This window comes from Mustelus asterias, chromosome 20 (genome assembly GCF_964213995.1).
Source record: "Mustelus asterias chromosome 20, sMusAst1.hap1.1, whole genome shotgun sequence".
Taxonomy (NCBI): domain Eukaryota; kingdom Metazoa; phylum Chordata; class Chondrichthyes; order Carcharhiniformes; family Triakidae; genus Mustelus; species Mustelus asterias.
Genome location: NC_135820.1, coordinates 58449523 through 58466177, shown reverse-complemented (window position 1 = coordinate 58466177; position 16655 = coordinate 58449523). Strand labels below are relative to the sequence as shown.

Below are 16655 nucleotides of genomic sequence, written 5' to 3'. Positions count from 1 at the left end.
ACACAGTTGGTTCTTTCATCCAAATTATTAACAAATTGCAATTGGTTGAGGTCCCAGCATGGATCCCTGCAGCATTCCATGAGTTATAGTTTGCCAACCTGAAAATGACCCATTTATCCAAATTCACTGTTTGCTGTTAGGTAACCAATCCTGTCTTGTGCAATGACCTTTCATGTGGCACCTATCAAATAACTTAATCCAAATACACTAAATAGATTGTTTCCCAATATCGAGCCTTCTTGTTACATCCTCAAAATACTCTAATAAATTTGTCAAACACAATTTTCTGTCACATAACCATGTTGATTTTGACTCGTTGCATTAAATTTTCTAAACATCCGATTACTACCTCTTTAATAATGGATGGATTCTATATTTTCCCAATGACAGACGTTAGGTTAAATTTCATTTCCTGCTTTCGGTCACTCTTTCTTCTGAATCGTGGTACGTCGACGGTTTTCCTTCCCACTGATATTTTTCCAAAATCTAGGCAATTTTGAAAGATGACAATCAAAGCATTTATCATCTCTGCAGCCACTTCCATTTCAGGCCCAAAGGATGCAGGTCTTCAGGTATAGGAGGCTTGTCTTTATTCCCATTGATTTTCAGAATACAAAAACGTCACAGCACACACTAAGTAGGATGCAAGTGGCAAAACAAAACATATCCTTTCCCAACTCACCAGTACTATAAAGTGAAGGACAGTTGTTAAAATCATTACACAACAAAAAGCAATCAAAACTTGGTTTTCAGCAAGGAGATATTTCCACAATGCAGGAGGGAGGAAGAAAACTAAGATTGGAGAGTCTACCTATGCTGCTCTGTCATACTCCACCATTTGACTCAGTGATCTTAGAATATGGTACATTATTGAGAAAACCAGCATGCATTCCAAGACCTCATTCTATTCTTCGTTGGGTGCCTAATACTATTAATTGATACAAACAATGATTGATTCCCATTTTAAAAACCAAACAAACCATTTAAGGTAGATAACTGAAATGGGGGAGAGAGGAGAGAAACAAGTTCTCTTTTCACTTCTGTAGTGACGTATCAACTTCTTTCACAATCAATTGGTCATGACATTGCCAACCCACTTAGATGGGCTGCCAGTATTTACATAGGATACACAACACAAACAGACCATTTAGCCCAAGCAGACCATGCTGGTGTTTATGCTGTACCTGAGCCTCCTCTCATTCTTCCTCTCATCTAAATCTACCATTGTATCCATCTATTCCCTTCACCTTCAAATGCACATTTAGCTTCCCTTTAAACATATCTGTACTATTTGCTTCAACCACTCCATGGCAGTGAGTTCCACATTCTTACCACTCTTTGAGTAAAGAAGTTTCTTTCAAATTCAGTATTGGATTTCTTGGTGATTAGCTTATATTGAAGGTCTTTCGTTATTATGCACTCCAGAAAAGGAAACAGTCTCTCCAAATCCATCCTATCAAAACTTTTCAATTTTGAAGAACTAGGAAGTCACCTCTTAGGCTTTCCCCCCCCCCCCCCCCAAGAGAGAAGAGACTCAGCCTGTCATCCTTTCCTGATGTGTATACCTAAGCTTTTCTGGTATCACGCAAGTAAATCTATAATGCATCCTCTCTCGTGCCTCTGTATCTTCTTTATAATGTGACAAACCAAACTGCATGCAGTAGTCCAACCAAAGTTCGGTACAGGTTTAACATTACTTTTCCACATTCAAATCCATCCTGATAGAGATCCAGATTTTATGGCCTTGCTAACTGGAGATCCCTTGGTTCTTCTACCCCACTTAGATTTGCACCTCCCACGTAACATATGACCTCCCTATTCTGCCAACCAAAATGTTCCACCTCACAATTATTGGTCCTGAATTTGCCAATTATTTCTCCACTCTGCAAGTTTATTAATGTCCTCCTATAATTTGCTGCAGTCCTCATCAGTATTGGTAACTCCTGCTTACTTTGGTGTCATCAATAAATTTACAAATTGTTTTTTTGAATCCAAAGTCCAAATTGTTAAATTATGAAAAGCAGTAATCCTCGAGACACTACTTCCCAACCTTACTGATAACACTTTACATCCACCCGCGGCTTCCAATCTAGAAGCTAACTAGCAACTCATTTTGCCACTTGCCCTGGCTCCACCTTCTCTAAGTTTATTTATTAGTCTACTGTGGGGTGTCTTATCCAAGGCCTTTTGAAAAATCAAATAAATCACATCTACTGCAAATATCCAACTCCTTGATTTGGTCTTCTTAAAATTATTTACAGTTCAGCATGTGGCTTAAGTTAAAGGTGTCACAAAACTGATTAGTCGCGATCAAAACAGGCCATTTGCCACAGATTCGATGGAACACCATATTCCCTTCAACAAGCCATGTAAAAAGCCAATTTATTGCTTGAAAGTTACAGCTCAAAGTTGAGACCAGTGATTAATTCAAATGATTCCTGTCCGAATACTCAACCTTCTACAGATGTGATAAACATGGCTTCAGCACGCCTATTTCACTATCCATTTTGTTGCTGAGCCGATGCTCTTGACAAGACAATGCTCTTCCTGAAATAATCTTTGCTGAACCAATAGTTGTTTCCTTGCATTTCATGGGTAGTTTCTAGCATTTGGCACATCTAAAGAACTTGCTATTATAAATGGTAACAATGAACATTTTCACACAGCTATCTCTATACTGCAGTCAATGACTCATCCTTTTAAAATGTCGTTCTTTCAAAGTAGACATTTTTCCAAAAAGAAGTCCTCCTTCTGTTCCTTCTTTATATCTATGGCATATTCCATTTATTAAATAGCTTATCCATTATTCAGCCTTCTCAATGGAATAGCTGAATCTTGGGGTCCATGGTCTCCTCCATGGGCTGAATATGGCTTCTTCAAATGTGTCACACAGTTTCAAGTTTCTAGCAACTAATAGTGCCAGTTATGACCATGATGGTGCCAACTTTACCTCTTTGCAAATAAATCTTGATCTATTTCTTTCAACTTCAAACAATTTCTCAACTCTACCAAACTTGAAGCTGCCCTTTTGCAAACTTTTTCCCCTCATCCACTTTTAATAATGCTCTAATAAAACTGAGATGCTGCTCTCATGTATGGAAAGATATTTCAAGGACTGATTTTTCCTACTAAACAGGACAAAAGACAGTTTGACATCTAATAGTTGACCCCTTTCTTACTTCGGACTTCCAACATCCCTCTCCATCACGTATTTTTTTCTGTCCTTACTGATACTAATGTTACCTTCATTCGGTCTAAGCTTCAAGTACCCCATTGCAAAAAGCGGCACAGTAGCTAGCACTGCTGCTTCACAGCTCCAGGGACCTGGGTTTGATTCCCGGCTTGGGTCACTGTCTGTGTGGAGTTTGCACATTCTCCTCATGTCTGCGTGGGTTTCCTCCGGGTGCTCCGGTTTCCTCCCACAGTCCAAAGATGTGCGGGTTAGGTTGATTGGCTATGCTAAAATTGCCCCTTAGTGTCCTGGGATGCGTAGATTAGAGGGATTAGCGGGTAAAATATGTAGGGATATGGGGGTAGGGCCTGGGTGGGATTGTGGTCAGTGCAGACTTGATGGGCCGAATGGCCTCTTTCTGTACTGTAGGGTTTCTATGACTTCTAAGCCTTCCTCTTTGGTGTTCAAAGCAACATCTATGGCAGTTTTTGCACCCCAACTCCTTAATTCCTAGGATGTAAAGCTCTTAAAGTTCTGGGACTTCTTACTGCCTTCAATATTTCCTTATTTCATGCTTTTAAAATCTATGCTTGGAATTACTTAATCACCTCTTGTCTTCCATTTTGTTGCCAAGGTTCTTGGACATTCATCTTTTTCAACAGGACCTTAAATAAAGCAGAAGCACAAGAGTTGCAGCACCATATCCAGATCTCTTTCACAGTCAGAGGCCTACAGCAGAAAAGGCCCTTCAATCCATCACATCAGCGCCAGCCAAAACCACCACCTAATCATTCAAATCCTATTTTCCAGCACTTGGCCCATTGCCTTTTATGCATTGGCATTGGAAGCACACATGAAAATACTTGTTAAATGTTATGAGGGTCTCTGCCTCCACCACCCTTTCAGGCAGTCAGTTCCAGACTCCCATCATTGTGTGAGAAAAAGTATTTTCTCAGATCCCCTCTAAACCTCCTACCTTAAATCTATCCCCCCTGGTCATTAATCCCTCCACTAAGGGTAGAGTTGCTTCCTGTCTATGTCCCTCAATTTTATATACTTCAATCATGCCCTCCACGTAAGAGTTCTCTGCTCCAAGGAAAATACCTCCAGTCTATCCAATCTAAGTTCAGTCTAAAAAAAGAGAACACGCAGTATGCCAATTTTATTCTTTAAAATTAAAAGGAACAAACAATAACAGTACTTACACTGTAATTCTATTATAGCCTAAATCAACAGACACTGATACTCCAAGTTAAATCAGGTGCTTTAAACCTGGTTTTAAAATCCATAATTTGACACCAAACCACAAGCTCTTTTATCCAAATCAGTCTGAATCAGTTCTGTTTAAATGGACTTTAGCTGCAGCATACTAATGTCTCTGAAAAAATATAACATAAGCTTGCAAACAGGTAGAAGTTAATGAAACAAGTACAGAAAATATTCAATGCCTTAGGAAGGATGCAAGTCTTCTATAAAGCTTTATGGCTTTCATGTGAGAGAAAGGTATGAATATTAGGTGGAAAATGCAAGAGCATTCAGAGTATTGTGCATGCAATTACTATTTCTGCCTCAGAATGGAGTCTTTCAAAATGTCAACCTGCATCAAATTTTCTTCAGGAACAAAAGAGCCTGAAGATCAGTGGGAATGGGGGGGGCGGGGGAACACACTGAAAAATATCTTTCTGCAGCTGTGCAGTAATATGATACGGAGGTATCGAGATGACTGTGTGGAATAAGTGCTTGGAGAACACAGCCTCTTCCAAAAAGTTCTTGCAGCCACATCATTTTAATTTCCAGGCCAAACAATCATTGCTAAAGAACAAATAACATGATCAAAATGTATTAGTGAACATGATTTCAACTTAAGGTTGGATTATACACACCACCTCATATTATCTTGTTTTCTGTACGTCTTCAACAGGCAAATTCCTAATATAAAGTCATGGTAAAGGAAACCAGCAATATTTCTCAAAATATCAGTGCCCTCAGGGCAACTTATCACTAGATATTCCCGCTGAGTGGGCCTGAGAGTGGGGGGAGGGTACAGTTGGTGAATGAGTTTATTTGTGCAGGTCAAAAAAAGGTATATACTTTATTCTAAAAGTAGCTCCCCTACAACAACTGTTCCCTTGAAATACTGAAATTTAAGCCTTTCAATTTAATAAGACGGTTTTCTTTAAAATAGAAGTACTGTATACAAGAGAGCAGATGTGTCTAATCTGCAGTCTGTGGGCTGCAAGTGACCCTAGAATCTCAATAGACCCTGAAGCCCCAGTAACTGAGTCCGTGCTTGTTTATTACTTATTGATTTCTCCAGTTTTGATTTTGAGTCTGGAGCTTTGGGAATTGAGGTTCTTGATTCTATTGCCACATTTCAAGCTAAATCCTAAATTGGAAGATTTGTGAACATTTGCAACTGAATATATATATATATACACATACACAAATTTAAAAAGTGACTGTGCCTTTATTTCTTCACACGGGACACCAGAGATCCACGGTATCCACCTGTGGTGCTCACAAATGTTAAGCTTGGAAATCCCTAGAGTGACAGCAACAAAATGGTACAATAGTTCTTACCTTCAATGTATAAAGACCCATCCGCCCTGGAAGTCTGTAAAACATTCCATCATCTGCACGAGAATTAGTGTGAAGCATAGCATTCAGACATGCCAAGGGAGAAGTTCCACTACATAAAATAGATTAAAAAGCACATTTTATGCAAATACCTCATAATGTTAAGATTGGCACACTGGCACATATTCTGCTCCAACTGGCTAATTTCCCTATCATTTTTAAAACTGTAAAAGATGCCAAAAGCAGGAAATTAAATGAAACTTTGATTTTTATGATCAAGCCGCTACAATTGGATTCAAAATTGTTTGCAATTGTTAAGCCTTTTGATTTCCACAAATCTACATAATTTTGCTTCAGACATCAGCCTGAAATACTAAGGATTGAAGAATTTCACAATTGTCCCTTGATAAATAGGACAAGTACAGCACATGGGTTATATCCATCTGGAATTATTTGACTACCTAAAAAACGTTGTCCAAAATGTTTCCACCACTGTTTCCAGATATAGACTTGTCTGCTGATAAAGTCATACGATAGATTTGCTCAAAATGAAGCTGCCTTAAAATTGATTTCACACTTAAAATTAATCTGCTGCATATTTTTTCAGGATTAGCTCTTCAATCTTCCCTTCAGTGCAACTAAAACTATACTCAGATTCCGAACTGCCAGGCAAAGTTTTGTTCCAATTCCAATAACACTGCAGGTGATGGAGGGTGAATTGAATTATCTTGATTAGAATACAGTTTCAGATTATGTAATACTAAATGTACCTTAAACTTTTTAATGAGCTATCCTTTAGCAGATGGTACAGGTTGGAAACTAACTTGGGTTGATTAATCACTTTCCATCTTTCTCCAGAGGAAGATGGAACATTCTTAATCTAGTTGAGAGGGCAATATCCATTGAAATGCCAGGAATTGGATTGGCGCTTTTGAGGTAGTAAGGAAGATCATAGAAATTTAGGAGAAAAATATCAAACTGATGGAGCAGGAATAATCTGAGGTTAAGGAAGATTTTGTGGCAGTATGTGATTAACATTGGATTTGACCATATTTTTCCACTAGTTGAGGAACCTCACATTGCCAATGAACATCCATTCCTCGTAGGGAACAGAATCAGAAATCATTTCAGGAGGAGTTATTTTATTTAATTAATCATTTTTCACACAAACGTGCTGAAAATATGATCTGCTGCATCCAATTTAAACATAATAGGCTGTGAAACTAACTCATGGATTGACATAAGCCTACAGCATAGCACCAGCAAACAATTCAGAATTTAACCCAAAATGTAATATGACAATTCAAGTCATAACATTATCAGGTGACACCACAGCTCATTGGTCATTTCTGACACCCAACTCAATGAATTCCGACACAAATAGAAATCCAGAAACCATGGACTATGGCTTGTTTTACAGAACATGAAGCATCAGTGTGCAGTTGTTCAGTCTGCATAATGCACAAATGTTGCAGTACTAATCGTCAATAACTATTTACATATGGCAACAAGGTCATCCAATAACTGACAACATTTATATATACGGATTTCAACACCGAGCTGCCTGAAAAGTTGAACTTTTATTAGGCTTGCAAAAGGATGTATTCAAAACTATTTCTATACCCACAACGGATATTATTACTCGTTTAGTAAACTAAACAGGCATAACATTGTTTTGTTTAAATATTTGAACCTTCAATTTCAACATGGATCTGTTTCAGTAATGTCCATATTATGTTTATAAAGCAGAGACCATCTAAAATTATTAAGACACAGCTGTTTCACTTGACAATACAGAGAATTAATCTATTTCTCAACAATGACTCTTGTAAACAGCACATTCTATTAACTCATCAACCTCCGCAATGCAACTTTCATTAAAATTCTACTCCAAAAATGAGAATCAGGCATACAGTAAATCTATATATATGGGCAGTTAGGAAATATTGATGTTTCTGCCAGGATTTGTCCAATATGCTAAACTGAGAAAGATTGTGTGCGTGCGCTTGATCCCAAATCCAAATGCTGAACTACATCCATCATCACTCAAATGAAACTGAACGACCAATTTCCAACATGAGAAGCAGTTACTGGGATACAATTTATACTCCATAGATCACAAGCTCAGCATTAAGCTGGTCAAGAGTTTGAGTCCACAATAACTGCCTGATGCTTAATGCCCTCTGAAGTGCTCTAGCAACAACTGAGTTGCAAACAATTGCTGCAAAACAAAATAAGTTACCTACAACACGAACTCAACAACAAACAAGCAGAAACAAAATTATCCTCACCAATACCTATAGATTGGTGCTCAGTTTAATCAAGTAGCTTTTCCACAGGCTAGTCATGTAAATTAATGTAATCATTTTCAACATCTGTATCTATTATCCAACATCCCAGAATGTGATAGAATGCTGAACATTCTACTGGGTGGATACAATAGCATCAACAACAATCAATAAACTCAACATCATCCAGGGTCAAGTAGCCTATTTCACCAGCAATCCAGACAATGAACTTTGTAATGTACATCAGCGGTAGAGAGCTTTATCTTTTAACATGCACTATAGCAAATCAAAATCTTACATCTACAGCAGACCCAAGCCCTGTGACCTCAAATACTGAGACAGAAACAAACAGCAATGATACAAATACACTTCTGACGCCACAAATCATCCTGACTTGCTCTTCATCATTTGACCGTGTTCACTAAGTTACAAACTAGGAATTTTCTTCCTGACACCATCTTGGGAGTACTACCACATTCGCAGGCTACTTTGCCAGCATGGACCATATCCAAAGAACAAACATCACATATCAGCTAAGTAAAAGAACAGAGAAGGAGATTCTTCGCAACAGGATTATATTGATCTGCAGACTCCAGAATGGTTCTAGTGATGCTGTGGTAATTATGTTCTTCCTGTCAGCCCACATTTCTTTTGTAAATTGTTCTGATTCTCACAATACTAAATTTTTTAAATACTAAAATCTCTCCATGAGGAGCTGAATGCCAATCCTGGTTCTACCCCAAGATTTTCCACGGTCAGAATAGTTTCATTTTATTTTTTGTGCTGAATAGAAATCTTAGCTATCAATTCAATATTAGATCTGTCACTTATCTCTACACTACCAATTTGTGCTCATTAAAAATTTGTAATGCAGGCTTCCTGCCTGTGTCTTGGTGCATTGTGATCTAGTATTGAACCTACAAAATGCAAATTCAACTTTTATCCCCAGTTTGTGAGAAAGACTTCAGAGTGCAATAGTCTATAAATGTAGAACCAGGACAACAGTGGGACTGATAGAAAAGGAACAGCTAAATAACGATGCCACACTCCCACTCATGAAATAAGAACATGCCAACATTTACCACGTGCCCCACACCAAGAATAGCTACATGGATGAAATACTGGAAGATTGGAAACATTTGTGCCATCACACTACCATATCATGGGCAGAAAGCAGCAGGCACAAAAGAGAATGAGACAAAAGAGAATAAAATAGTGAGTGCACAAGGACATCGTTTCATATTGGATTTGCATGGCAACACCTTCAACAATACAATACTGCATTGCATCAACTGAGATTTTATACTAAACCCAATGGAATTCATAACCAGAGTCAATTTTGCTTCCAACAAAGCCAAGCTGACCCATGACAAAGTAGCAGAGCTTAAAGGATTAAGCAGTTTCCTTATTATGTAGCCAAGGACAGTTGAAGGCGCGGTTACCAAAAGGTGCTGCTAGAAAGGAGGAAGAATGAACATGCACAGGAAGAAAGATTTGAGTGATGTGCACCGAAAATAAACAACTAATTTCTCCTTGACAAGAATAAACTCAGGATATGCTAAATCAGGAGACAGAAATTCAACAAGCATTCCGTCAGCCAAGGCTGCTACCAATTTTGCACAAATGTTAGAGGAACATTTTCTCGTATATTTTTTAAGTCCATGAGATCGGCAGAAACAAAAAAAAAGCCGTAGATTAGTATTTCTTACTCCTTTCCACAATAAGAGAAAATCAATTAAAACAAAGTCACTAAGAAAAAGAGCAAAATTCAACAAATTCCTTAAATTGCTTGTACATTGGCTTTGAAAGGGAACCAAGAGTGCTCGTAATACCTGGATCTTGTCTACAACTAACAGAAACCGAAATGTAAACTGAGACTTGTTCGTTATGAACACAAAACTGGGTGGTTGCAGATTCAGCAAATTTAAATTCAGGCTGTCAAAGTGCACAAATGTCACATACTTTGGGACCAGCAACACAACACAACCCATCTTTAGAGGGTAATGTTGAAACAACACTAAAAAGACATAACACCACCACGAATTCTACAAGCAAGATTAAAAGACAGTGAACAACCCTGCAAATGATCTAGTTCACAACAATTTACTGGTTTACAATTACATTAACTTATAGCCAAAATAAATAACACAAGTTTCACTGAACATTAAAAACTATTATATTTTGATAAGCATATGAAAATATTTTGTACTGGCAAAAGAGCTTCAAACTTCATGTAGCAGTAATAAAACCATAGATTCTGTCAATTGAATTTGCTCAAAAACTGAGTCTATTCCACTCCTTAGAAAGCTTACTACTGCAGCCATCTGTTTAAACATTCAGAGCCCTGGGGCCCATCTAACCTGTGTCAAACTATATATCACACTATTATTTGTACAATAAGCAACGATAAGCCCAAACATAATTTTCAGCCATTGAGCTGGAAAGTATTCCCTTCATTTTTTTTAAACCAAGGAAATTTAAATGGGTACTGTAAAGATATTGCATTCCTGTAGAACATACTTCACGCTGATATACAAATAGATCGGCTGTTCTGTAGAATTTCACTGAAGAATAAAGAGCAGCTTTCAAGTCAAGCACGTTGAAGTGTAATTGAGCGACAGTACCTGTTTAAAGATCAAGCATTTCCTCCACTATCAAAATAAACTTTTAACAACATACAACGCCCTTTATTCACCTGCTTTACTGCTACTCGTGTTTTTCGGTCCTGCTCATCGCACCGTTTTCTCTTCATTTCTAGTGTTCGCACCCATTTTCTCATCTCTCCATGACCTTGAACTTCCCCAACTCTAATCTCCACCAGCCCTTCCAACTTTCGAGTTATCAGTGCTCCTCTCCCCTTTCCTTCCCCCGCCCCATCCCTAATATATTATTTTATGTATCTCGGTCAAATTTTGCTAATCTCCTGCCAAGTACTTTTGGGTGTTCTACTATGTTAAACACTAAATAAATACAAGCTGTTGTTGTTCTACTGTTCTGTCTTCTACAGCTTCAAGCACTCATTTGTCTTTTATGGCGAGAGGCACTAATGTTTTGTGATTTTGGTTCTGAAATACTTGGTGGGGGTACTAAAGGCCAATGCTAAGGATACCCGTTGTTCTGCAGTTCATGGGCAGGTGAAGAATTTGGACCATATATTGCATATCTTTTGTGGTGAATGCAGGGCAAATTGGCATCAATCCTTTAAAACAAACATGATTTCTGCCAGGTTTCATGATCTGTGTCCTCAGGTAACTCAGCAGGTCAATTCAGGAGCTACAGGTTTTAAGCAGAAAGGACAAGAATTGTCCTGAAAATAGGAGTTTCCTCAAGCCAGATTTCGATTCTCTCTTCTCCTCTCTAGCTAGTTTCCCACCTGCAGCTTATTAAAGGAGGCACCACCAGGTGGCACAGTTGGCAGCAAGTTCCTCCCATGCATAGAGGCCAATTCATCCCCTTTACAATGATACCTTCAGAGAGCCCCTGCAACATTTCCTCTGCCTTCCTCGTGCTCGGGTGCCATCCTGAAGTTGAGAGAGAAGAATCTGCTTCAGAAGCAGATTAATTGTTCTGAGGCCAATGAAACTGATTTTGTACGATCATGGTTACCAGGCTAGAGGAATTGGCTTCAGTGAAGATGTGAAGTTTGTTCATCTGTCTTCTCACTTGACAGTGTCTTGCAGAGACGTCACTGCTGAAAATTCTCCAGTGTCTAGAGGTGCCTTTGGCAGGTAATCCAAGTCTCACTGCAACATATAAGGGTAGTGACAAGTGTCCTAGACTAAAGCCTTCGTCTTATGGAGATCTCGACTGTCAAAGCAGTGATTCTGTGCTGGGTCTCCTGTTTGATGCTTTGATGGTGACCCTGTTGAGTTGAAACTTAATCATAACTTTTCTGCAAGCTCGTTCGTCACTAATGGATTCTGGGATTAGGCTGAGGTAGAAAGTGAAAAGATTTGGCACAATCACTAAATCGTGCTTGACACCCATCCAGATACAAAAAGCCTCCATCTCCAATCCACTGTCAAAGACAGTTGCTGCCTCGAGTTTCAGGAGAATAAAAGTTTTGTTGGGTATCCAAGTGTCTGGAGGATTTTGCAAAGTGCTTTGTTACTCAGGGAGTCAAATGCCTTTGACAGGTCAATGAAGGCCATGTACCATTCTTTGTGATGTTCCAGACATTTTTCTTGGATTCATCAAGCGACAAAGATCAGTGATTCCCCTGAAATGCTGGAAACTACACTGGATCCCAAGAGGGATGTCTTCGTGACAGGTACCAGGCGGTTCAGGAGAATTTGTGCAAGAATCTTCCCCAGTGGACAAAAGGGATACGCCTCAATAGTTTGCACAAATTGATTCATCACACTTCTTGAAAAATGAAACAATAATGGCACTGCAGAAGTTGGGAGGTAGTACCTCCTCTTGCTAATTTTATTGTCAAAGGTCAAAGACAGTGTTGCTGACTACTAGCATTACAGATCTCTATGCCAATGTTACCCAGACCACATGACTAGTTAGTCTTCTGTATATCAGGCAGTGGTTTGCAGCATATCCAAATTTGAACCCTCAAGCTGCAGAGGGATCCTGTTTGGATTTTCTTCCTGATACAGGTGACTCCCAATTCCGAAGATTTTGGTAACGCTGCTTCTAACAGTCTCAGATAATTGCATCATCTTTGAGAAGAGTATTGGCATCCTCAGCTCGGAGAGGTGAGCAACCTTTTGTTTTTGGTCCATAGATGGTCTTGGCGGTCTGGAAGGAACTGCACATGCCATGCTGGTCTGCGTAGCATTGGATTTCATAGGCCTCCTCTACCCATCACATATTCTTGATGATGGGCATCAATGTCAGTTTCAGCTTTAAGTAGCAAGTATTCTTCTTGTTCCTGCTGTGGTACAAGATGATATTAACAGTAATGAAGGCTTCAAGTATCTGACTGAGAATTTTGCATATTTCTTTATCAATTCTAGTCGAACAAGTATGACGCCTGCAAGATTCAAACTTGATGATCTGGGTGCATGGCTTTTGGGTCACAGATTTGATCTTGTCCCAAAGCCCTTCACCACTGGCGCCATTGGAATCTGAGAGAGCAAGACAGGAACAAAGTTGCACCTGTTCTCTTGTTTTAAATATCTGAGAGAATGTGGATGTTAAATCTTCTCCTGGAGTTTTGAGAATTTTCAGTATGTGGGTGCCTGACAGTGGAGCATATCAGTCTGTGACCTGTCCAGCAGTTGTTTGCATCCCACAAAGCTCAGGTGATACACACATTCTTCCGATCGCAGGCATAGCACAAGGACAGCAAAATCCTACAGATGTATTTAAGTTCAGTGTACAATAAGCAAAGTAGTTCAGTTAAAGTTATATCACTATGACAATAAGGGAAGTATATCCATTGGGTGAAAAATGGAGAGGTTTTCGCATCAGGTCAGTGAAGGTTTGCACCAGTTGAACTGACTCAACTTGCATCTACTTTGCCAGATTATCTATGGGTACCTTAGTTAGGAGACAGAGAAAAGGGGGATGAAAAACAAAACACATTGGTGGGTATGGTAGCTTTATGGTTATAGTATTTAACGAGCAAGCCAGAGGTCATCCCATCATACAAAGTTACGAAACAGAATTCAATAAATGACGATAAAAGCTGTCAGATTTTTGTAAAAACCCAACAAGTTCACCACTGCCCTACGTGAAACCAGCCACTAGGTACATTATGCCAGTGCTATACTATACTCATTGATTCAATGCTCTCAGAACAACCAAGCATGGGAAACAAATATTGGCTCAGTGGTGTTACTCATATTCCAAGAGCAAATTCACGGAAAAAGCAGACAATGAGTGATTTGGAGGGAGAGAAATAGAAAATAAATCTCACAATTGAAGGTTAGATTAACAATCAATGGGGTATAAATTGTTCCTGATGCTATCCTCCAACACTTAACATGCTCAACATCAAATTCCTTTCCGCTATTCTAAGAGGCGTTAACTCACTTAGAATAAACAGGACTAACTCACCTGTCAAAACTGTACTCAGAAGCAAGTGCATAGAAGATTTATGTAATAACTGCACACTGATTTGCAAGGGGAAGATAATTCAATATCGCAACTCTGAACTAAAACATTCACTGTTGTCGATTAAACTTGTCAGTATGGTTCAAAGTGTGAAAATTTAAACTTTAGAAAATCGAACATTTCATATTTAGCAAATATTTAACTTCTGCGGAGTGATGTCTAATAAATTAGAAAGCAATAATTCAAATCCTGTCATTCTGACAATGTCAAAGCACACAGGCAAAACATGAACAGTTTATAAATCAAGCATTTCTGAATTAATGCCAATCATTTGTCGATCATTGTTTTACACACAATTTATGGTATATGCATTTAAATAAATGTCATTTTACCTCTGAGAGACAGTTTGGTAGAGGCAGTTTGTGTAGCTTTGTGAACAGCAACAGGAACTCCCACTATGGGATTACAACTGTGCTTTCAGCAATGGGTTGAAGCAATGCCAAACATATGCATAGACCAGAGTCGTACTTCAAACAGTGATTTCTCAATACAATTAATTTTCCCATTACAACTCTCATCTAACATCTGAAATAGAAAACATGCTCTTGCGTGTCACTGGAATGGAATTGGGAAATCTGAACCTATAATGGTTGCAAAGAGATTAAAAGGTAAATGACAAACTGTCTGCTGGTAAAGAAAGAATTTGCAATTACATAGTATCGCATCACATCTCCCAAAATCATAAAACAACTATTTTTAGAAGCCCAGTTACTGTTGTATAATTTAACATAGCAGCAGTTTTGTGCACAGTAATATTTCTCAAACAGCATTATTGACCTGCTGGCATGTTACTGCTATGTTGTAGACTGGAAGCCTCAAATGCTCCACTGACTTGAAAAAGGCCTTCAAACTTTTGCTCCGTTATTAAAATCAAAAAAAATCCAAGGTCTGCAGCAAATTGTTCCCCTCCAAATCAATACAATTCAGCCATAGAAAATCATAGAGTCATCGAGGTTTACAGCATGGAAACAGGTCCTTTGACCCAACTTGTCCATGCCGCCCTTTTTTAAAACCCCCTAGCTCGTCCCAATTGCCTACATTTGGCCCATATCCCTCGATACCCATTTTACCCATGTAACTGTCTAAATGCTTTTTAAAAGACAAAATTGTACCCGCCTCTATTACTATCTCTGGCAGCTTGTTCCAGACATTCACCACCCTCTGGACCCTTTTGTATCTCTCCCCTCTCACCTTAAACCTATGCCCTCTAGTTTTAGACTCCCCTACCTTTGGGAAAAGATATTGATTATTTAGCTGATCTATGCCCCTCATTATTTTATAGACCTCTATAAGATCACCCCTCCGCCTTCTACACTCCAGAGAAAAAAGTCCCAGTCTATCCAGCCTCTCTTTATAACTCAAACCATCAAGTCCTGGTAGTACCCTAGTAAATCTTTCTAGTTTAATAATATCCTTTTATAATAGGGTGACCAGAATTGTACACAGTATTCCAAGTGTGGCCTGACCAATGTCTTGTACAACTTCAACAAGACGTCCCAACTCCTGCATTCAATGTTCTGACCAATGAAACCAAGCATGCTGAATGCCTTCATCACCACTCTGTCCACCTGTGACTCCACTTTGTAAAATCCTCAAGTCCAAATACGTTTGTTATTTTACCATTAAAATTGGACAAGACCAGAGGAGAGGAAATGGTTCCCAACACAAATTTCATACACATCATGGCAATGTGATTGACAGCTGTTAGATGCAGATAGATGGAACAGATTTTTACTGCTCTACCTTGATTTGTTGTCCTCAATTGTCTGTCTCTCATACCCCCTCCCCTAGACATCTCAAGTGGCCTGCCTCTTTCCCTAACTCAACTATTACTGCCCTTCCCATGAGAATTCCTTTGCCTTAAACTCAGGTGAATGGTTTTCCCTTGGTTCAAATGTTGCTGTGCCCATCACTGCACACACTAGCAGTTTTAATCAATAGCGTATTCGGCTGTCTTGTCTTTTTGTGGTATTTCACCATCAACCACACTCCTCAGCATCAGGTTACAGAAGATCTACTTAACAATAAAAAGAAAAATCAAAGCTCTTGCAGATCAACCTACTCCACATCTTTCCTACTAGTTGGCGTCTTATAGGCTACATCGTGGAACGTAATTGCACCTTTTTTGTTCCTCAGTTCTCACCAAATCGATTCTGTCATTGACCCCGCTGGGACATCCTCTCTTTCTCTCTCCAGTACTACAATGCCCTCCTTAAATCAAATCAAATCCCCAACTCCCCTTGTTTATTTCTCCTCAATACCTAATATCCAGGAATAAGGGTATTCCTGCCATTCTTTGAACTAGGCTTCTGTTATAGTCACATCATTATACTTCCACATAGCTAGCTGTATCTGGAACTTACTTGCTACACTCCACACATTCACATACTAGCACAGTAACCCAAATTTAGACAAGATCACTCTCTCCCTTACTCTGGCCGCACCTAATTTACTATTTCCTACTCTTGTGCCATCTGCCTTCCCAGTATTGCGCATCTTGCCATTATCTTCTGGTTCTCACACCACTGCCAACTTGGTAGCAAATCACC

The 16655-nt window shown here is 39.0% G+C and overlaps 1 protein-coding gene across 2 annotated transcripts in view; it reads right to left on the bottom strand.

Moving 5' to 3' along the window:
- asxl1 (ASXL transcriptional regulator 1) overlaps window positions 1-16655 on the bottom strand; it is a 101510-nt gene that overhangs the window by 62682 nt on the left and 22173 nt on the right. Inside the window, exon 3 of one of the 2 annotated variants that reach the window (XM_078236631.1) lies at window positions 5753-5861. The exons of the other annotated variant lie outside the window; for it this stretch is intronic. Within the exon in view, the coding sequence (XP_078092757.1) occupies window positions 5753-5861 (109 nt within the window). The remainder of the gene's footprint in view (window positions 1-5752; window positions 5862-16655) is intronic. 2 annotated transcript variants of the gene reach the window in all.